Below are 24615 nucleotides of genomic sequence, written 5' to 3'. Positions count from 1 at the left end.
GTAGATGGTTCTAATACACTGGGGAAGTGTGGCGCAAAGTTAATTGGTAAAATATTTTTAATTTGCAGAGCAAACTACCTTAACATATGTTTAAAACTAATTTCTTAAACATGTGGTTGACTGTAGTCAAAAAAAAAAAAAAAAAAAAATCAAACTCTAGAGACCAAGGAAAAAAATAATGCAAGTCGTTTTCAAAACCTGCTCAATTGTAATACTCTGCGGTTTATCAAAAATAATTTTTGTTGTTATAAAATGATAAAGTTTTTGAAAATTGAGATCTATTTATGTCCAGAGCAGTAGTACTTATTTAGTTAATATTAGGCATGTTTTGATTTTAAATGTTTAACACAACTTTTCAGGCACACACGGGACAAAGTGAAACTGTTCTCTTCGTTTACTTATTCATTCATTTGTTGAATCAGTTTCGTATCGGTTCGTCAATTCATTCATTTCCATTTCTGTGTTTATTAATTCATTTATTCATGCACTATTTTACTTACTTTCTTATTTTTTCTCATATGCTAATTTATTTATGAGTTTATTGTTTCATTATTTGTTAATTTGTTCACTAAGTTATTCATTCATTTTATGATAATTATTTTTGATAATCAAGCAAAAATACTTCATTTTTCACTGCCCCACGCAAAGAAAAAAATATCCAAGATTCTTTACGATATATACTTACTGCCAAAAATAAAAAACTATGTTTCAATGAAAATTTTATAATAAAATACACAGTTCTTTCTTCACATACTGTAACTTTCAAAACAAATTACAAACTTGCTCAGTTTGAAAATGGTAAGATATCTTACCATTTTCAAATTGAGCAAGTAAATGTTTGATAAGTATTTCATTTTGCTTTACATTCTCCTACTAGACAATACTTTTCCTTCAACAGAAAACCATTGCTTTTAAAATAGTCAAAAGATTGAAAAATTTAGGACTCCAAGTCGGTTTCGAAAATTCTATACTTTATATTAGATACTTTTTCCAAAAGCAATAACTATCTTTTCAATTTTCAAACTAAATAAATACTTCTTCGTTTGACCATCATAAAAATAAATATATTTTACGTAACCTATTATACTCTGATAAAGATTTTCCACAATTATGGAATATATTATACTTGTAATTTTGTTTGCTTACTCCGCGATAGCACTTAAAGATCGGTAAAATAGTTTACAAAATCTACCTACGTAAAAAACGTAATTTGATACTAAAATTGCCATCAGTCAAAAATATTATGTTCATATGTCAAATTAACGCTAAAATAACAATGGCACAAAAAAGACATAAACAAAGAAATTTTTGAATGGAATGCAAAAAAAAAAGTCAAAAATGTTTAACCAAGAAATGTTTATAATTATTTTTTAGTTAGCTCAAGATAGAAATTCCAAAGTAAATAATTTTTAAACAAAGCACAAAATCGAATTTAATTACATCAATTCAAACATTCTGCATCAAAGTTTTTCATAATATTCTATTCAGAATAAGCATTATGCAACTTATTAATTATCCGTATATAAAAATTAGTTATGATTCACGATTAAACATTCCTATTAAACTCAGAAAAATACTGAACTACACTTGTGGTTCTCATAACCTCGTTTTTTAAGTATCTAAAATAAATGAGAAACTGAGGACTATTTCTTAACACACACTGGTATTCACCTTTATGTGAAGGCAAAGATACAGAGATCTCAATACAAGTCATAACGGTCATAGAAACAAAGTGAAATGACATAATTGTGACATCTCAAATAGTCACGCTGTGACATTTGTGAGTTTTCATGTGACTTCACTGTGACGGCGATGGCAGCTCAAATAACTTTTAAGTTTTGTTAGCAGCCGTCCTGACTTTGTTGATAAAATAAGAATTTTGTGTCAGAAAGTTCAAAGCTTCATGATTAGGTGTATTTAATATCAAAGTAAATATAAAAAAATACGGTCATCTTTACTCGAAATTCAATAGAATAATTAGCTGATGAGCATTTTTAAAAATTCACAATACTTGAGCATTTATAGTATATTTATTTTAATTTTAGGTGATAAAATTGATTAAATATTAGTTAACCAATTGATTCATGAATCAAAATCAAAGAAAATTAAGAAAAAAAATTGCATAATGACACTTTTTATTGAAATGCAAATTTAATTTTCAAATCTACCCCCTATCTCTAAAATAAAGGAAGAACTTTTGCAGTTTAATAAAATTACAGGTCTTGTATTTTTAAAAGATGCCAAACTGCACCACTTCTGAAGAGTTGAAAAATTGAAAAGCTTTGGATGTAAAACTTCGAATTAAGTTGATTAAATTAATATTTCAGAGTAAAAAGACGTTATGACTTTTCACTTTGGCATATATAAATTAATTTTAGATTTTCTTGGTGAGTTATAATTCAACCTTGAAGCAAATCATTATTCAAATATGATGACCGGTGAGTCAAAGCCACTCTGTGGTGAAATCATTTATTAGAAGCTAGGATCACTACTTCTCAACTTTTAGAGTAAGCAGGAGTGCAGTTCACAGTTTTCGGGTGCGGCCCTTTGATAAATGTACTGTAAGCGAGAGGGTTTTTTAGGTTATGCAAACAAGCCAATCAATTTGAGCATGCATATCTGTGAAATATGATCCTCACAGCGTTTCATGACTTAACTAAAATATAAGTAACACGTCAGAACAAAACTGTGCACACATCTGAAGAAAATGTTTTACGAATGAGGCAGTGTGATGTAAAGGGATGTCAATGGACTTTTTAAGTTTTGAGTTAAACGCGTTTGAAGTTCAAACCATAGGTAGGTTTACATTGAAACGTGTTTCAAAGTCAAGATGAATAGTAGTTTCCGGCAAAACTACTATTACCATATCTTGACTCAAAACAGTAGATAGTGTTCCTACCATTTGCTCTAGTTTCTCCAAATTTTAAATGTTGGCACTTTCATCCCCTTGATTCTCTTGGAGCTTCAAATTACCAATCTAAATATTATCAGATATTAGCAAAGTAATATTGCTTGATTGTGATCTAAAACTATGGGATATAAATAAAGAGTTGAAATTATATTATGTTTGTCAGCCGGGAGATTACCCGAGTACAAAGTTTTGTAAAACGAAAAAAAATTGTAGATAATTATGTTCCTGAGTGCGTTTTAGATTCTGCAAGAGTTTTCATGTTAAAGTGGAGTAAAAGTAAGATCTTTCAGTACTACTAGTTACATGAGCCCACGGTTTCTTCTAAAATCGCTGTCCTAACTACAGCGACCAAAATGACACCATAATTTAAAAGTCGCCTAAATGTCGCGTAAGAAATCATGTCACATGACGGTTAGGAAACCCCTCTGTGAAATCGAGTGATCAATGTATTGTAGTACATTTAGAAATCCACGGGGATTTCAAAAAGTGAAGATGCTGTTCATCTTGTAACACTGTGACTGGTCACGAATAAATTGTTGCTACGCCAATACCAGTTGCACCTAGTGGTCATGAAAGTCCTCAAAAACCGTTGGATGGTAATGACGCAAAATCTCAAGGTCCCTAGGACAAATCCCAAGGACAATCCCAAGAAAAATATCAATGCATACAATCAAACAGAAAGGTAACTCAATTTCAAATTAGAATACTTAAGCATTGTAAAAACATGTTTTAACGACACCTTTTTGTTTCTCGCTGTCTTGGCAGACCATTAAAGACAAAAATTCTGACTATTTACAGTGAATGGTAATGACATTTTTGTACTAATAATAAGCGTGCACATAAACAAGCATTATTTTGCCTAGTAAAAGGTCACTTCAGACTTTGACGAATAAATAAGTTTAAAAAATGAAGTGGAAAACACTATTCTAAAGTTGGTATGAGCCAGAGAATAAAAATTTTATTCGCTTAAAAAGCAATAATTCTATAAATTACCATACTCAGCATCAAACCATTTCTTAAATATTAATGAAAAACAACATTTGTACATTTTTCAGGTTAAAAAATGGAAATTGTTTGGAAGCTACCGAATGTAAAAGTAAGGTAAGGGCACCAGTAAAAGACAAGGGTGGAGTAACAGACAGCCATAAGTTTGGATTTAGATAAAAACCTTTTTATTAGGGTAAAATTGATGTTGCTGTGACCCATGAATACAGTGCAACCATCTTGTGTTGTCAGAGTGAATTTTATGAGCCAATCGGTATTTACAAGGCAGTGGCGGAAGGTTATGAACAGTCATCACGAGGTCAGCTGGTGTTTCATGTTCGTTTGGGTTTAATGAGTCTTTAGTTCTAAAAATAAAGAACTTTTGTACATTTTGAAGAGAAACGGGGAATTTAATCTATTACTCATCCTTTCCTCATCCTGTCTGTTGTTACTGGATATCAGGAGACTTTTTGGTGTCTGTTACTGGAAGGGTCGGACCTTATTTCGAAATTGAGCAAATAAAAATAGAATTAACTAATTCAGAGGATCCAGAAGCAGCCAAACGTTGGACGAGATGTAGTTGCATGAGAGAAAAATAGTTATAAACGTCTAAATGCATTAAAAGGCTCAGAAAATGGAGTTAACATGAGAGCGCTGTCTTAAGCATTTCTGTTACTGGTGCCATTACCATAACTTCACGTTAGTCTGTAGAATCGTCTACATCGTATCCAAAAGAACATATGAGGCAGTGAGAAGCAAAGGGATGTAAGTGGAGTTCTTAAAGTTTTGAGTAAAAAGCGTTTAAAGTTCGGATCCTAGGTAAACTTTCATTGAATTTTTTTTTCTAAATCTTACTGTGTAGCTGCACCTACTAGGTCCACTAGTACCATCTCTTGCTCTATAAGAGGTTTTACTAACATTTTCAATACTTCTCTCAAAATTTTTAGTATTGGCACTTACATATCCCTTTGCTTCTCACTGCCTCATATACCTAATACAGTATGAATTTAATTCAAAAAGAAAACTAACTAAAATCGTACATTACACATAAAACAATTTTATTATATGGCTAAAATGAAGCTCTTGTCTTTGACAATGTTGGTTTAAAATTAAAATACTTTTTTTGAAAAGGCACTTAAAAAATACATAAGGCATTTATTTGTACGGATTTCTGTAAATTACGCTCAAATAGTTTATCCAACCCTTATAATAAGAACAAATTACAAATATTTTAAACACAAAATAAGAACTGAATCTAACTATGTTTCGAATATTGTTTCACCTAGCTGAAGCAAGAATAACTTGCAAATAATGAAGATGGCTTGAAAAAGACGATTCTACAGACTAGCTGCTAGTAAGAGACATGTGTTTGCTTAGGATCGCATTTTTCTTCAGTTGGTTATAAATCTGAATAGCAATGAGGGAAATACAAAAAGAGCTAGCGGTCATAATGTCTTTCGCTAAAAACAAGATGTTCAAAATGAATCTTAAATCAATACATTGATGGTTATTTTAACAGTTTCATTTGTAGTGGCATAGAAGACTAGTGTTAACTGACATGTTAAGTTCTCCGAAAAGACATTTTCAAGCTTTAAAATCAAGCTTTCCCAGGAAGTGTGACGCAACAGGATGGGCTGTTGGAATGTTTATGACCAGTTGAAAACGTTTTACAATCTTGAATGCTCTCAACGCCTTGTATAAAGGACTTGGAGAAAGTATGTTTACGCTGTTAGCTAGACTAGAAACTTGTGTTTATTTTAGTAAAAATAGACACAGTTAATGCTTTGATTTCTGAAACTTCTCTTTTTGTTTTTTAAATTTCGCAAAAGAACATCAAGACTTATGAAAATGATTGAAAATTGTGTCTTTAAGAAATGTATTAAGTTACAAATCATGAATCACCTTTGCTGTGTAGTGTGAATACGTTGAAGTATGACCTTGGCAATGTTTACATCTTTTCGGAGTGATAAGGTAGGGTGATTGACGATGATTTGAGTTAGGTACTTTCGTAATAGTTTTGCGAAGGCATTTCAATAAAATTCGCGATAATAGCACTTCCTAAATTTCCCAAACAGAAATAGACAGTGTCAAAGCCAAGCCTCAACTTATCAGAATCACACTATGATCCAGAAATCGTCCATGTGTTAGGTTCTTGACGTCATATTTTGACATTTCGGTAACTTTTTATTGGTCTAAGAACAAAAAGATGGTGTTAGTATCAAAATCGCTGGATCGTTGAAACTATCAGAAACGAGAACTTAATGCGGTATTAAAAAGGATCTAATTTTTAGGTACACATACATAGGTTTACAATAACCTTAAATACATTTTTTTTACGAAAGACGGCTTGGTTATAAAACTGGGCATTTATATGGTCAAGGAAATATTTCTAATGTCACTATAACAAATTAAAATATCCAATAGAAGCGAAAAAATTCTAATAAGGTAGTGCTTCACTATTTCGCAAAAACTGGTAGTCTCAATTTTTTCTTAAAGAAAAAGAAAAGAAATATTTTATGAATACAAGGAACCCAGACTTTTTATATCCTTGTATATTTCGTCTTCTTTGTGAGTATTTTAAAAGTGCTGAAAAACGCAACCCTTGAAAACTAGTAAAATTCGTATGTTAGTCTTCAGATAATTTTATAACCGAGAAACATCAGGACCGTTTCAGGATAACTCAAACTATCGTCTCACTGGATATTTTTACCTATTTTGAATTCAATAGCCAAATTTTGATATTTTGAACATATTTTATGTGTCGAACAGGCAAAACATGACCGTCAATATCTACATCAATGCGTAGGTAACAAAGTCATGCAGACTCTTCCATGTTTACAGGAGGAGTCTTTAATACTCTTTCAGATACAGCGATGGAAAAGGATACTTGCTTTATTGTATAATGAAGAATAAATATCGGAAAGTGATGGTTTAAATCAATTGGTCAGGTTAGTAAGTATGCTTAAAATCTGCGAAATTTTTGTGGAAAACAAATAATTTTTCCGATGGGTAAAACAAATCGAGCTGATGTGAGCATCACATGACTTCCTTTTAATACGATTTAATATCATTTCCCCATTACTGACAATTTTAATGTGATTCAATAGTTTACTATTTAAATATCACCAACAGTGGCCAAATTGAAACAGATTTTTAAAAAAAACGCCAAATTTTTCGCCAAGTTGGCGACCAAAAGATTGGCGATATATCGCCAAGTATCCGCCAAATTACAACACCACTTGAGTTTACATCGAAATTAACAATGATTTCCCCCAAAAAAGGGGCAAAAGACCCCTTTAGAAACACCCGAATGCAACCAAAAGAGGAGGTGCACAACTAGACCACACTAGGAGTCTACATACCAAATTTCAACTTTCTAGGACTTACCGTTCTTGAGTTATGCGAATATATATACGCACATACAGACGTCACGAGAAAATTCGTTGTAAATAACTCGGAAATCGTTATTTTGGATATTTCGCGTGTCTATACGTTCTTAGGCACTTATCCACGTGTGGTCGAGTCAAAAAAAAAAAACTCAATATTAATTCGTGGGTGAGCAAAATGGAAATTAAAGTTGCTTTTTTCTCAAATACAATACATACTTTTTTGTAAAAGGAAGTAAAAAGGTAAAAGATGATACTAAGATCCTCTACAGTGAAAAACTCTATAGAAAAAAGAAAATTCCAAATGGATCTGTTTATTCACCGGAAGTTAAGTTTATAAAAACATCATATTTTAAGGCAAAGAACGGAGCATTTTATTTTTTAAATGAAGCAGTGAGAATCGAAGATTCGAAGGGATATAAGTGGACATTTCAAAGTTTTGCTTTGAAATGTGTGCCAAGTTCAAACCAAAGGCAGGCTTTCTTTGAAACGTTTTTCTAAATTATGCTGCATTGCAGCCCCTTTCAAGGCTACTACTATTAGGGGCTGCTCTTTTAACAAAACAGGTGCGTTTCTCTTACCATTTGTATTTGATACATGATATTTTTTCCCCCATCACTTACACTCATTTGATAGGTGTTTGAAACGTAAACTGCTAAATGCTAAAATATTACGATATTGTTTAGAATTTCTAATACTAGTTTATCTATGCTAAATAAAGACACTTTTCTTTCACAGCGGACACTTATGTCTCAGAAGGTGTACCGGCGCACCTATGCTCGAGCATGTGATTAAGGATGCGGTGAGGTAAAATGAATAGTCTACAAAAAAGTGTTTTATTAGTACATTAATTATTTACGTTTTATTTTCATCATGAGCAATGTTTGTAAACTACCGTTTTATTTGGCAACAGTCTTTTAGTGTGATGTGATAACATTTCTGACTTTGTGCTCGACTTTGCCTATGAAACTAAGACGTTCATTTTTCTGTATTACTCTTCTCATCCAAAACTAAATTAATTTCAATATAAGCTTTTCTTATCAGGAAAAAATGTATTACTATATCTTAAAAAGTTATACTTATTCATTTTATTTATTATTTTAGAACAGTTTAAGCGAAGTGGGGTAAAATTATTACAGTTTTAAGCTCAGCTACTTGTGTACTGTAAAATAATGTTTACCAAAAAAAAATCTGCAAAAGATTTTTTTTTTGCATACATGCAGACACATGTACATTTGAAAATAAATCAAAAATGTCTACAAGCAAGTACAATTGGCGCTGATGAAAACTACACCCAAACCTGTTTTTGTGCGGTCTTTTGTGTGCGGATTTTTTTTTTTTTTGCTGTCTATGAACATTTTACGCAAATTGGGATCTAAATGACTAATCTATCTTTAAAACGAGCGCTTAATAGTGTTGTTTTGAACGGTTTTTTATGCTGTCCCTATCTACCACACAAAATCAGGTTTGGGTGGATATGAGTGCTGCAAGCCTTTAAGAAAGAGTATGAAAATAAATCAAGCTAGCATTTTGATTATTGAGACAAACCAGAAAAAAAATATTGCACATCAGAACATTATCTAAATCATGGTCTTCTATACAAAAAAAAAAAAAGTTTCAACAGTTTGCATTCAAACTTTTCCGAACTTATTTTTCCCGGAGTTTAAAATCACTGTTTTTTGTAAGAATGAAAATATTTAAAATTATGCTTCAAAATTAGAAAAGAATTTCATTATAGATTGAAAATATTTTGACCGTATTTCGGTAAATGGATGCATAGGATATAAACATAAGTTGAAATAAATAGGTGAGTTTAAATAATTAAATCGTAAATAAAAACAAACTAAGCACACAAGAGGTGAATGACTTAATTGTAAGCAAAAAAAAAGTTCAACAAAAATCAAAATATTTATAAACTTAGCAACAATTCTTCAATAAAAGCAACTGAACAAAATAAAATATCATCCCATGAAAATTAGTTTATTTTTTACTGAGCGTATAGTTCTTCACCACCACCCTTTCCCATTCTTTTGTTGTTTAAATCTTCAAGTTATTCTTTTATTCATTTTTTTCCTTATATTTCTGAATCTGTAAACGTTGATAGTGCAGAGCATTCATTTTGACTTTAGTTCAAAACAGCAGTACACATTTTAAAAAGCTTAACGCCAGTAAATAACTACTTAAAATAAAATCGAAAACACCTTTTGTTGAAATTTCGTTTCAATGCAAATATTTTTATCCTTGGGAGTAAGCTAACTTTTATCCAAGAACCAAAAGACCACGCGCAAATAAAATAAAATTTAATCAAAGCAAAGTCTATTATTTAATGCCAAAACCACTTTCGCTAATTCTTGATTATAGTTGCTTTCAAAGACATTTGACGATTTGTAAGTAAATAATTTTAAACCGGACCGAGAAAACAATCATGAAACTCGAAACACTAATGCACTCACTTTCAATAAACTGAATAAATTGTTTATTCTACTGAGAAGAAAAAAACACAGAAAAAGTTATGATCTATTTTTTTTTGTTTTGGATTTGATCAGCTTTCAGATTTCTTCCCTTTAAACGAGAAGCAAGTATCAAGGTCAATGCTTGCAAGAGATTGACAGAGAGAGAGGGAATGAACTGGTCATTGTTACTGCGAGACGTAAGGGATGAATTTTCGTAGTTGGTTAGTGCAATACGAGACGCGAAAGAGAAAGTAAGAAGAAAAAAATCCAGACAGATATTTCAAGACGAAAGTCAAACCATGTTTTCATCGTTTGTTGAATAATTAAGAATATTGAAAAATAATATTATTTTGCGTTGAAATTAATACAGTTACATAACTCATCGATGCTATTTTAATAAATTAAATAAATTGATAAAAATATTGGTATTTATTTATCAGCAGGAATTTATTTGCATGGAACTCACGGGAGCCCATCTCCTGCAAGTCTTTTTAATTTGGTGTTTTTTTTTTTTTACATTCCGGATGGAACTTAGATTCTTGATTAAATTTACTGTGTTATAGGGACTATAGCTATTCCACACTTCTTTCGTTAAAAATGGAGCCCTGTTTACTAGTGATAAGTGTACTTCTTTTTCAAATTTTAGTGCATTGTAGCACTTAGCACCTAATTTGAATACGTTTATTTACTTACAGGGCTTAATTTGTATGTGAGCTTGCGGAAGCTCAACTTCTGCACTTCTGCATAATTTTATGTTTTTTTTTTTTTTTTTTTAAATTACATTTTTGATGTAACTCAGACTCTTGATGCATTTTCATAAGTTCTTGAGATTATTGGGTTTCCACACTTTTTTCGTTAAAAATTAAACCCTGTTTACCAGTGATAGTCTAAGTGATTTTATTAAATTTTAGCGCGTTGTTGCACTAAGCACCTGTTTTAAATGCATTGTCTAAAATACGTTTTGCTCGAAACTGGTAACTTCAACCAAAGATGAAAAACCACATGTATGTAATTTAACGATAATTTTAGTTAATTGCTTTGACGTTAATGGCAGTTTGAAAGAATTTGTAGCCTTATACTGTCGTTCAGTAACATTAAAAATTGCGTTATTTTGCACTTAACATCCCTTTAATCTACTAAAAAAATGTATTTTTTGCGTTCTTAATTTTTTTTGAGCAATAAATCTGTATGCCTAGAAAGGCTATTCTAATAAAACCTTAGATACTATAAATCGTGTTCGTATTATTATTATCATTATTCTTATTTATTCTTTTTTTTAATTTTTTTTACTTAAGAATTTTAAAGAAATGAGATTATGATTTACACAAAAAAGAAGGTAAAGAGGAATCACGTGACATTCATTTCATGTTTGTTTAGAATAAATACTAAATTATTCAATGAAACTTTTTCATGATTTTACTGAAAGAATTTTTTTTTAAACATATTTACTTTTACTCCGTAAAGTCGGAAAATATACCGCAACTTTGAGTATCTAACATGTATAAGTAAATGGAAGAAAAACTGTTTTTTACCCCCCCCCCCCCCATGTAAAAATAATTAACTAATTCTAAAAGTGCAATCTACCTGAGATTTTATTAAAAAATGCATTTAATGCACATTATAATGCACTACAACTCATACTTTAGTTTATTTATTAAGTAATAATCATTCACAACTAAGCGTTAAAGAACATCATAAAGACCAAATTCAAAAACACTGCATTGGAGAAAATCAAGGTTTTATGCGACAAAAGTTTTAAGATATTTAGTCTCAAATATTACAAATACTCACGAAAAACATTGTGTGATGTTAACTGGTAGCTTCTGTTGTTTAAATTAAATGTTTATAGCTAAAGTTCGAAAATTTCTTCCAAATTATGAAACTTTAATGATGTGTCCCTATTAATTATATCGTTCTTACGCCACCACGCACCAGTTACGTAACTTAGCATTAACTTTAGATCTTAAACGAATAGTTAGTGGGCCATTCTACGAAAAAGTCAACCGCTTGTCCTGCACGTGACTGTTCATATATTTTATTAAAAAGTAATGATATTAAAGGGTGATGATGAAATTTTTTGTTTAAGACATCACACAAATGTTTGCAATTTGTAAAGCAGTAAAATTTCGTTCATTAATATTTTAAAGTATTATTTCTACTGACATATATGAGACGTCACGTGCGGAAAAAATGGCCGTTTTCCGTGGAATGGCCCTACTACCCTTTTTTTTTTACCCGACTGCGCGTGCGCGACGCAAAGGAGTGTAATGTATGTATGTATGTTTGTTTCTATGTGGCGCTGTGGAGGCTAAGCACCTTGGCCAATTTCGATGATTCTTAAGTCAATCGATTTGTCTTTATCTTGGGAAAGCCACTAAACACATGATCGTGTCGCATGTAACCTGCGTGCGACTCAGCGTGCGACAAATGCAAGTAGCATTTTCAGAGGTTGAATTTTTTGTTCACGTCTATTAATTCGATTTTCATCTCTAACGTGTTGCATTTGTTTTTGGTGTGATTCAGGAGGCTAAATTTCGTGACGTGTACTTTCTTGACGGGCTATTTTAGCTTTGCGAGACAGATCTGACAGACGACATTTCCGAGCTATCGTCATCATGAGTTACACAGGATGTTTATATAGTTGTGGTTGACTTAAGTTTGCGCAGTTTTGCTAAAGGTAAAGCATATGTATTTTAAAGACGAGTTAGATCCCTAGAGGGACTAATAATCAGTTGTTTGGACCATCGTAAGTCACTTAATAATCCTCACGATTTAAACTCTCTCAATAAAATGATAAGATTGCGAAATTTACCGTCTTATAATCATAACTAAGTCAACGAAAATTAACTAAAGTAATATAAAAAATAATTATTAAATAAAAACAAAAACCCGACTGCGTAAACGTAAACACCGAAAAAACTAAAAAACAAAATTTATAACCCCAGTAGTTTAGAATAGTATTATGTACAACTGAATAACCACACCATATAAATAGCTTTATATTTGATACACATATAAGACAAATCATAAATTCAAAAGCAGAATAGAAGGATCAACAGTCGGGGCCCATTTAAATTTTACTGGATTCCTTGATTGGTCAAAAAGGAATGGGCCCCGACTGTTGATCCTTCTATTTTGTTTTAGAATTTATGATGTGTCCTATGTGTGTATCTATTATAAAACTATTTCAATGGTGTAGTTATTCAGCAATACCTAATATTATTCTAAACTACTGGGCTTATAACATTTTTCTTTTTAGTTTTTTCGGTTTTTACGCAGTCGGGTTTTTTTTTTTTTTTTTTTTTTTTTTTAAGTTTTGAGTTGTGTCACTTTCCTTGCCGGGGTGTGATATGTTGCAGTCTATGAGTCCACAATGATTTATTATTACATTTAGTTTCCGCACACTGTTTGACGTTAATTACTCACAAGTAATCTATATAAATATGGGGACACATCATTTGATGAAACGATTTTTTAAAAATAATAATAATATTTATTTTTATTTATTTATTTTTTTTTTTTTTTAGTTTTGAGTTGTGTCACTTTCCTTGCCGGGGTGTGATATGTTGCAATCTATGAGTCCACAATGATTTATTATTACATTTAGTTTCCGCACACTGTTTGACGTTAATTACTCACAAGTAATCTATATAAATATGGGGACACATCATTTGATGAAACGATTTTTTAAAAATAATAATAAAATAAAATTCAATTGAATTAATAAAAGTAATTTTTAATTAAAAATAATTCACTTACCGAATGCCGCTCCTGAATCTTGGCGAAATCTGGTAATCCTTTAACGTCATCTTTGCTTTTCTGCTGACATTCATTTTTAACGTCCGAACTACTTTCATTGCGAACAATGTCATTACTAGTAATTTGTTCACTTGGAGTGGGTGGTTTAGTTGGCGATATATCCTCATCACTCGCAATTGCAACACTTTCCCCATCCGTTAGAAGGGGGTAATTCGCACTAATCTTTCTTTTAGGGGTAACACACATTGATAATTCATTTCTTGACGACATAGAACTTGCATCATCCAGGGACTGACTGCTCACGAACATGGCCGGTCGGTTCTGTGACTGCGAAGACGATTCCAAGGAACCATCTTGGTTTTTGGTTCCGGAATCACCAATGTTCTGAAGAAAGCTGAGATCATTTAACACCGATTTCTGTTTCTCACCAGATTTCCTCATTTCTTCTTCAAGCATTTCCCCATAAGGTCCTCGAAGACGGCGTTTGGAATAACGTCTTTGTTCTTGAGGACTCTTCGAAGATTGGTTCTGCTCAATTGCCAGGCGTTGGTTGCTGGTATCCGTCTCAGGAAAGTGGAACCTACTGTTAGAAGAGAAAGAAAATGATACTTAATGTACGAGTTCACTCTCGGCGTTTATTTTTAACGCATTCGCTTAAGTAGGCTTTCGACGAAATCTCATTTATGCCTCAACAAGCATTTTGACATTTGGCTGACACAATTCTTTTTTCGCACTTATAACATTAAGGAAGACTTTGTGATAGCTAAGTAGCTGTTATCAATTCGCTTTAAGTACACTGAACATTCCGAAGAACAATTAGAAAGCTGCATAATTTATACCCGGTTCTGTCCAGGTTTTTATGAAACTCGTTTTTGTGCTTTCTCCCACTTTTTTTTCAAATCGTTATGAAGAGTTGGATACTTTTATAACTGAATGAAGAACATCTTTACACCTGATAAGAGTCAAATGGTGCTACTTGTAGAAAAAACATCTAACACTCATGCAAATTCAGTTGGAAAAAAATCATCTTAGTAGTATCTTGACTCATTCAACGTAATTATGTATGAGAGCAACATAAAACTTCCATTGCACATTTGAACTAAATAATATTGAATTTAATAACATATATTCATAAAAAATCTATACAAAGATAGACTACAAACACTCACATTAGGTTCCACTCAGGTATTTATAAAACATGTTTTTGACTATCCTTTTTTTAAAGAAATCCTTTGTGAGGAACTGGATATTCTTACAGCTGAATAAAGAGCTTTTTTATTCCTAATAAGAGTCGTTACTGTTAGAAAAAATATCTATAACTCACATGAAATGAGTTGTAAAAGACTACGTTAAATCTATACACATTAAAAAATACAACATTATTACGTATGAGCAATTTAGAAAAGTGTTATTTCCAATTTTCACTACAATTTTGTGGAAAACAATATTGAATTTGTTAATAAGAACTCATATATAGTCTAAACAAACATGTTCTAAGAGTTTGAAAACGTCATTTTCTGTTTCACAAGAAAAGTGAAAGAGACGCAGGTTGTATGAAGTAAATCGTTGATCTTTCTGCGGGAAAAAACTAATAAGTCAACCAATGTTAGAGCTGCTTGGTTGCATATAAGGACGCGATTAACACAAAAATGCAAGGCGAAAATAAACAATATATGAGGCAGTGAGAAGCAAAGGGATGTAAGTGGACCATTTAAAGTTACGAGTAAATCGCGTTTAAAGTTCAGACCGTAGGCTAGCTTTCATTAAAATTTTCTTCTAAATCATGCTGTATAGCAGAACTTTCTAGGGCTATTAGTACTATTTCTTGCCTTAAAGTAGGGGAGAGGTTCTATCATTTGTACTGGTTATCTTCAAATTTTTAATTTTGTCACTTACATCCCTTTGCTTCTCGCTGCCTCATCTGTCAATTTAACACTAATAAATTGAATAAAAATTTTACTTCATTAGTTTATAAACATTTCTAAAGAGAGTCACTCTTGCTAAACAAGTGAGCAAAATTTGTTTGTTAAAAATAAGCACTATAAAAGTAGGGGCTTTGAACCAAAAAAACATTAAGAGGAAAATAAATTAAGGCTGAAGGGGAAACGTAAGGGATTCATAGCCTCGAAGGAGCTATAATACTCTTCTTCGGGGATCAACGGAAGATAAATATTATGCTGAAGAAATATATGCTTATAGGGATTTTCCTAACATTAGAGAACGGTTGTAAATATTTTCCAACGAAATGCATTGCCCTTTCCAGTCACATAAATCCATCACTTTCAGCTTCCCAGAAGTTAGTAATCTAAATTACTTTTAGATACCTTCCGGACGAATAGCTACATTTCAGACAACAAAAGCAATTTCAGTCGTAAAAAAAATAACTATGTATTTTGTAACCTTACTCGTTCTCAGATCATTTTTATTTCATCAAAACGTAATGTGTTTTACTAAATACGTAATGAAATTTCGTGAGCTTTTGGATCAATAATGCATATTTTACAAGCATCAAATTTAATATTGTATAAGGGCAGAAGCCCGCATTCATCGATTTATGTAATGTCTGTCTTAGATGCGCTTACAGGAAAATGTAAGTGATTAAGCTGGATACGTGTAATGTTCAGTTAGTGTTTCAGCGAGGAAGGTGGGGGGGGGGGGGGGGGTTAAGTGGCGAGCAGTTGGGGGGGGGGGTTAAGTGGTGACCAGTTATGAGATAATCAATGTAGTTACGGACAATTCTTCGGCATGTCTTATATTATGTAAGTATGTATCGTTGAAGTTCCTATTAAATGTTTTACAAGAAGTTTTTTTTTTTTAAAAAAAAGCTTTAATGTGAGAAAAAATGCTTACATGAAAGTTGTAATTCAATGGAGTAGCAACTATGAAATTTAAAAAGTAAAGTTATCGTCAAGAAAAAAACGCGAAGATAAAGATTACCTTTTATTCAAGTATTAAATATGAAACATAATGAAAATAAGTGTTTCATTAATCGACAAGCAGTGATTCTTTTCTAGTTAAAAGATATTTCATTAAAATATGTTTGCTTTGACGGTCGCTTGTTAGCTTTAGCTATAGATTGTTTTTTAGTCTTTTTCACTCTTACTGCGAAGGAAAGAAATTGCTTTTCAATTAGAAAAAAAAACACATTTTTCACAAAATTTCAACACACTCAGTAAATTTTCAAGATGTTGCAGGGAAAAGCATGACACCTTATTTATGTCTGAAATTTCCAGGACGTGCAAACAGCACAATTCTCAGAAAAATCTCAGTGTTTACGACATGAGACGATTTTTTCTTTAGGGAATTATTTTTCATTTTAAACCCTGTTTTCTTCGCATAGCTTTCCATTTTTGAGCATAAACAGTTCCAACAAGGAATATAAAACGAGCTCTTTTTAAAAATTATATGAGAAAAAACAAGACGGTAAAAACATTAATTTCAATGTAATCGTACTAAAACGGTCATTTAAGATGTAGATTTTGACATTTTATGTCAAAATTTAAAAGAAGTCTTTTAGATTCCTTTTTTCCTCCACCGACGAAAGTTACTGGCGAACGCATTTGCTTAAAGCGACGAAAGATAAAGAAGGAAAAAAAAAACTTCAGTTTTTCTCGGTAAGCAACAAGTGCGGTCTTGAGAAATGGCTGCTTAGCAAGCGGCAAAGGTAAGGGTCAGTCCATAAAGCTTCAATTATAGAAACTTAAGACCACCCCCATGCGTTTTCTTTTCGTTCTCGCCCATTTTCCGTGAGAGAAAAAAAAAACGTTTTTTTCTTTTCGTTCTTTGACTCTTTAAAGTGCGTTTAGTACTGGTAGGAGAGAAAAGCTTTTAACGCTACCTTCATACGAAATTGCTTGCTTTTCACCAAAGGGGAGGATTATTTTAGTAATTATCTTTTACAATCAACGTTCGGTAGTAAGCATCGTCATTATTAAAATAATTATTAAATGTGGAATCAGCTACAGTAAATCATTGATGAACATGTACAAAATGTTTGTTGTTGTACTTTGTGGTCTTAATTTGCTGGGGAATTTCTGTAAGGGGTTCCCCGATAGGAGGTCACGGGAAGTCACTATGATCTTCCAAAAATTATTATCATCATTTGGCGAAATTTGGAGTTCCTTTTGGCAATTTGAGAGTTTACGTCCTTCTAAAAAGTTAAGTTCGGGGCGCCCTTGGTACTTTAAACTTTGTGTGATTTTTTTTTTTAAACTTTAGGTGGAATTCAGACTTTTTACAAAAAAAAAATAGTTTCGAAGACTATACAGCTCCACACTTCTATCTATAGAAATAATGCCCTGATTCTACAATTAACCTTGAGCGCGCTATAGTTATATGTTGACTGAACATATGAAAGCAGTTTTAACCACCACTGCATGGCAAACGCAACGGTCTAAACCCGGCAAACTTAGTCAAAAATTACTAGCAAGAAAGGTGCGAAATATAGAACCCACCGCCTCTTATTTGACCACTATTTTCTCCACATGTTCATAGACAGTTACTGCCTAGCGGGTAAAGAAGTACGCATTCTAGTTACATAGTCACACTATGTCTGTTACCTCTCTGAGCCTATTAAAACATCTGACAAACATACTGCTTAACGCATCAAGGGGTTATTTGTTAGTTTTGGATATTTAAAACTCGACAAACATACTTGAACCTGTCGTAGATGATATGCATGCAATACCACGGTCCTTTAAACAACATTTGGGAATTTCAAACAAGATCATGACGTCAGATATTGGCTCATCTGATGTAAATTTTGATAAACGTATTGACATAAACGTCTGAAGTCATTTGAAAATTTTAGCGAAGATTGCCTTTATTTTATGAAAGATTGAGTTTTTACCTGCTTGTTGCTCCAGACGTCAATGACCCTCCGGCAATCCTTCGGCTATGTTTGGTCCCTTGTGCATTTTGTGGTCCATCAATAACCAATTTCAAAGGAGTAGGCCGTTCGTCATCGAAATGCGGAGTTTGAGTGGCCCGAGACGAGGTTTCAGAAGAAGCTGAGGAACAGGATGACGAATTTGCAGTGACACTAGTTTCGTTACTACCCAAGTCAGGTTCACTTCGCACCAAGCCAACTATTACTTCTGCTATAAAACCATCAGCAGAGCTGTTGGAGCCAGCCTCTCCACCAGGATCACTGTGGTGCTTCTTCTTGTGAGATTTACTGCTCGCAGCTGAGTTGGATTCGTCAACAGAGAGATGTTGCGGATCAGAAGGTGAATGAATTACACTATAGAAAAAACCACAAGAGAGAAAAAAGCTAAGAAATGTTTCAGAATGGTGAAATATGCAATATATTACACAGCATAGAGAATAAGGAATTTTAGTGACCCTTCACTTTTCAAGAAAAAAGACGCACTCCACGAAGTTAGCAACTTAATAGGCGTTACAAATCATTGTGTAAAAAGTAGTCTGAAGAGTTCAAAAACCGAAATTGAAGTCCCTGAAACGAATGAACATTTCTCCAGGACATTTCATGACCATGGGTGTACAACAAAAAACTGATTGTGCTTTTCAGAATGTATTCACTTTTCGCAGCATAAGAGTACTCAGAATTATCTCCTGTTCAAATCATTACATATTTTGTTGTTTTGTTTTTCGTTATAAAATGTGCATAGGCTGTTAGATTTTTTGATCCTAAATCCTAAGCGATTGACTAGAAAGTAATTTTTCGTATAATTTCAAAATTAAGAGCGTTGTTTTAAAAAACATTGCTTTTCACGTAAACTTCAAGCAAACCAAGATATCACAAAACGTATGGATTGTGTAGTTCTGTGTTTAGGGTCAAAATATAGAGCAGAGTAATGCGAATCTTTTAACACCAATATTATAAATGTGGGTGCATTAGGTTTTTTTAATTACCGTTCAGATTAATGGTAATTAATTAAGTGTTAATTATTATTTTAAAATTATATATATATATATATATATATATATATATATATATATATATATATATATATATATATATATATATATATTTGAACTTTTTGTTATTGAAAACAAATGAAAAGATGATACACTTTTAATACTCAAAGGTCTCATTTTCAAATTAAATTTGAAAATTCATACCTATACGTATGCCTTAATAAATACACAATAAAATACTCTAAGCGACATAATAAAAATTATGCATAAACAAATGCAAAACGTCGATTGGCTTAAAAAAGAAAAACATTTTGAGCTTTCAGGACGTTAATTCAATTTACTTTACATAAAAATTACCAAACAATTTCAGCCTTTGTAGTATAAATTATGACAAACAAAATGAAAAGAGTAATTACAAGTCTATAAATTCAATTAAAAAATAAACTAGTAAAAGGTACCAGCAAAAAATGCTAATTATGTTTCATGCTTTATATGAAATCTACAGTGTTGATAAATTCAAGAAAAAATTCCTTAGAATTTGACTAGGGGTGTAAAAAAAAGTATCGCACGTAACATTTCCATTTTCCAGTGTTGCGATAACATGCAGCTTAAGAAACAAATATTAAAGATATAATTCTAAGCTTTAAGTTTTGAATTCAAAATAACAAATAAATAAATAAATAAACGAATTATTTAGTTTCAAATTAAAAGTATTAAACTCGTAAAAATTAAAGGTAAAGATAAAACTAAGCGTTTCCTCTAATAAAGGATTTTTTTTTTTTGAGCAATCACGATTGCTTATTGTTCTCATTTGACCGTTTTTGGTGTCCGTGCCTTTTTCAACTTGGACCAGAGGCCTTTGCAGCACCACCGCGCACCGTCCTCTGCTGGCGGCGCGGTGCGGCTGCTCCGGTTTTGAGCTTTCCGATCTCCTGGTCGGAAGCGTCCATGTCCTACACACACGCACGTTCACACACATGCACAGACACGACTTCACACACATACACTCACACACGCCTACGTGCATATACACAGGTCTACGTGCATACACACAGGTCTACGCACACACAACTATGCACACGTAACCGCCCAGGAGGAGAGGCAGGCTTGGGGGGGGGGGACAGGAGCCGTTTCTAGAAACAATAACTCCAATGAGTAGGGTCCTGTCGCAGTTCGTGATTGCGAAAAACATAATTTGGATTCAAAATTTCAGAATTCAAAATATTATTATTATTATTATTTTTTTTTTTTTGTTCTTTATTTTTTTTCTTTAAATTAACTCCCATTTCGCTTGCATTTTGTTAAGATTCCCTAGCTCATCGGACGTTTGCGCATTTCGTTTGCTGTCAAAACTTGAATTTAAAGAACATTTTTACTCTTATCCACTTGTAGCGTTTATTGCCACCTAGCTAGGATTCTCAAGTTAAAATGAAAGATGATAAAAAAAATATATCCAACATATGGAGCAGTCTTTTCACGTTAAGGCCGGTAACGAGTTTTCTCGTGTTTCCTGCCATCTGTTAAGAATCGCTTTCGAGTTTCTGCGTTTCTTACACGTGCCATCTGTTATGGACCTGAGATGGTAACATACTGTCTCGCCTGCATCGTGTCCTACGAACGTTTCAACGCGTAGAAAGGAATATTATGCAAGATCTCGCGGATTTCCAACGACAGCTAGCAGACTTAAGGAGGGAATTGAATAGATATGAGCAGGGCTATCTGCCCGGGTCCGGCCGCCAGAATCCGAGCCGAAGGGCTCGGCCGGACGAAAAGGGATAATGGCTTTATTATAACGACGTCAGTTTTAGTGAAAAATGGAGAGCCAGGAGGTGCAAAAGGCAGGTCATTTAGGCAGTGTGGTGTAATCAAGTGGGTTTTGCCGATTTTTTACACTTCAAAAAATATTCCTTATTATTGGTCTGGTTTTTCTTGAGTCCGGACAGTCGTGATCCGAATCAGGGAGAGCTGACTCCACGTACCAGAATTTCGGATTAAACGTGACCCATATTGAATAAATAGTTGTCACAGCTTATAACTGAATTTTAAACAGAAGAGATACTTTTAAAGAGAAAAGTCATAAAAAATATTAAAGTATTAACATTTTGTAATACAAAAAAAAAAAAAACAGCGGAACAAGAAAACTTTTTTAAAGCATAGATAAAAAACACTTAATTTGTGTTTTTTTCCTGAAGCGTAGCATATGGCGAAAAATACAGATGTTTCAAAGACAAAGAAAAAATATATTTCTAAGCAATAAATATATAGTTACATTAAAGAACAAGCTTCAAAAGAATCTATGTTTAATTACAACATATTTCCTGTCCTTTTTATTTTATTAAACAACTGCGTTTTTCAAGAAAAAACATTAAAAGCTTGATGATTCTTTATGCTACAATCTAATTAGGCACAACTGAATTTCAAAACATAATACTTATGCATAAAATGAGCGAAATTTTAAAATTGTTACTTACTCAATAAGAACAAGTATTTTATTTTGCGTATGAAGTAATTCCATCATACGTTATTACTGCCTGCTTCTCGAAGAAACTTTGAAGGAATATCTTGTTCTACTACTCTGCAGCTCCAAACACTTGAAGTAATTCAAGTGGATTTTAGGAACTCGAGCTTAATTTGCTATCTGATTTTACCACGAAAAGAAATTACATTTCCTTCGATAACTGAAATCTTCAGCACTTTTGTAAAAGATATCTCTATAAAGTACTTGACCATTATGTTTGTAAATATCAATTTTGACCACAAAGAAAAGTTGAAGTAGCTAGGGAAAATGAGCAGTTATTATGATGAGAATTCGTATCCAGTATTTTATAAAATCGGTATCAATAGGTCTAACAAATTCGTAAACTAGAACAGCAAATAGGAGTGTAATTGACACGACCATGTATCTTAGACCCCGGTAAGCAGAAACAACAAACAAGTCAACAACCTGTTTCTCAGTCGGAGGCGATAAAAATCTAACATTGAAAAAAAAAAACATTCTTAAGTTTCAGAGAAAGAAGATTTTTGAACTGTATTTTCTTTGATGTAATCCACAGGAAGCATGTACTTATAATTTGTAAGTTTAGAATGTTATACTTCAGCATTTCTGGAAGCTCTGATTCCGATTTTACAAAATATCTGAAATTGGTTTATCTTGCAGACTAGTTTTGGGATTTTTTTCTACGCCGCAGACTGCAGAAAGTTGTTCTGCTGCTTGGTCTGACACAAAGACAAAAATAATTAATTAATTAATTAAAAAACAGTAGTAAGTCGTATTACGGAATTGAAACTATTAATTTTTAGTTGTTATTCACCTAAGCGAGAAATTGTTTCATACCGAATGGGAAGTTAAAAAATTTCCGAAATGAAACTCTGACCTAGATGCCAAATCGCTGATAAGTGCAAGAACAATGAAGTATAATCAAGACAATAAGAGAACTAATTAACGGTAAGTTACTTCCGTTAGGCCAAGGCTAAGGCAGAACTACAAGCATATACCGACAACCCGGTTACAACATCCAGAGACTGTAGTTTCGTCTTTGGTGTTTGCTCATCAGTCTGGAATGGCCAATACCAGACCTGGACAGAGATGACCTCTCATTGAAACCTAGCTGACCTTCAAGCTGGTAGCAACTAGTGTGCTAAATTACTTTTTAAAACCAGTTAGAAGGTAATGTCAGCTTCAATGCGAGGACATGTGTCTGCAGTTCCGTTATTGAATTTCCCAGAATGATGAATAAATAAAAAAGGCGAAACTGCAGTCTTTGAGTATCATGACCGGTCTGACGGTATATGCTTGCAGTAGGAAAACTGTTGCTGCAAAACTGAAATTTTTCTTGGTACTGATATTTTGCAACAAAAAAAAAAAAAAAAACTTCTAAGCATTTTTCCACAAAACGAAACAAGTTAAATAGCTATAGGAAAATAATAAAATTTAATTGTGCGCTTACTCGTTAAAAGTATTAAGTGATATCTTGAGAAACTTTAGACGCCCATTAACAAATTTTCTTATTGTGTTTTGTCAATTGAAAGAAAAAAAACAGAAACTATTAATTTCAACAATTAAAAATAATAATAATATTTTTTTTTTTTTTTTTTTTGGATGGCTCCGGAAATGTTTCGCTCTAATACTGTTGTCTTGAAAGTTGAGAAGTAATCTGCTTTAACCACGAAATCCAATTAAAAAAAAGCAATACACAAACATGATATATTAAAGAAAGAATTAGGGAAAATACAGATAAAAACGAATGCTTACCTATCGACTACATCCAGATAGGTTTCTTCGATTGTTCCTTCACTAGGACATAAGTGACTATCAGCAAGAGACAAATCGCTCAGAAGTCGTACAGCATCCGAACTAGAGTCCATAAGACCTACAGTTTGATGTTTCAGAGATTTCAACCCATTGCTGTCAACAGAAGTAAACTCTTGTTCTTCTTCAGATGTGGAACTTTTTCTTTGTGGAGGGTAAGTCAGAGAACGACCGCTTTTTACAGGCTCTTGATCCACATCTCCCATAGTTTGCTTACAGCCAACTGCTTTCCTCCTTTTTCGCTGCTTTTCGGTCCCATTTAAACGACTTGTGACAGAAAACCAGAGTTTTTCTGTGCTAGAAGTCTTTTTAATTCGAACTTCAGGAAGTACAGTGGATGAACCGGAAGTGACGTTGTCACTGGCCGAGCGGACATGTCCTCGTCTAGCGGAAGCTTGCTTTGGTGATGATGTCACACAGCTGACATAAGCAGCGACGTAAGCTCCGGGCCCAACTTCAGAATCACTGACCAAACCTTCATCATACGAGAGATCTGTTTCGTTATTCACCGAGACTCTATTTTCCAGTTTGACTATGCTAGGACAAGAAGCTACAGCGGGAACAGGAGCAAGTGCCGTAACTGCTTTCTGAAATAAAATTTTTTGCATTAGTTTTAAAAATGCATTAAAGAAAATATTTCCGAAGTCGTCTGTAATTATTTTAATCCTAATGAATCAGATTTTATTTTACGCATGATAGAAAAATTTAGAAAAAAGAGCAGAAATTTATGAAAACGTGGTTATGTTTTGTAAAATCAAAAATCGAAAATATAAAAATAAATAAATGTGTAATGGTTTAATAATATGTAATCATCAATTCGTGCAAATCAAGAAAGCGAAGAAAATATGAACAAAGATATGCACCGTCAATTATTTTTTCATTGGGCATCCAGTATGCCTATGACAGAGAATTTCGAATTTGAAAAAAAAGAGG

The 24615-nt window shown here is 32.7% G+C and overlaps 1 protein-coding gene across 1 annotated transcript in view; it reads right to left on the bottom strand.

Annotated features, from left to right (window-relative positions):
* LOC129231465 (rho guanine nucleotide exchange factor 17-like) overlaps nucleotides 1-24615 on the bottom strand; it is a 433937-nt gene that overhangs the window by 382568 nt on the left and 26754 nt on the right. The window contains 3 exon segments of the mRNA XM_054865790.1: nucleotides 13494-14076; nucleotides 18343-18735; nucleotides 23626-24269. Of these exon segments, the coding sequence (XP_054721765.1) occupies nucleotides 13494-14076; nucleotides 18343-18735; nucleotides 23626-23888 (1239 nt within the window). The 5' untranslated portion in view covers nucleotides 23889-24269.

The sequence above is a fragment of the Uloborus diversus genome, chromosome 10, assembly GCF_026930045.1.
Source record: "Uloborus diversus isolate 005 chromosome 10, Udiv.v.3.1, whole genome shotgun sequence".
Lineage (NCBI taxonomy): Eukaryota > Metazoa > Arthropoda > Arachnida > Araneae > Uloboridae > Uloborus > Uloborus diversus.
This window is presented reverse-complemented; position numbering and strand designations above follow the sequence as displayed.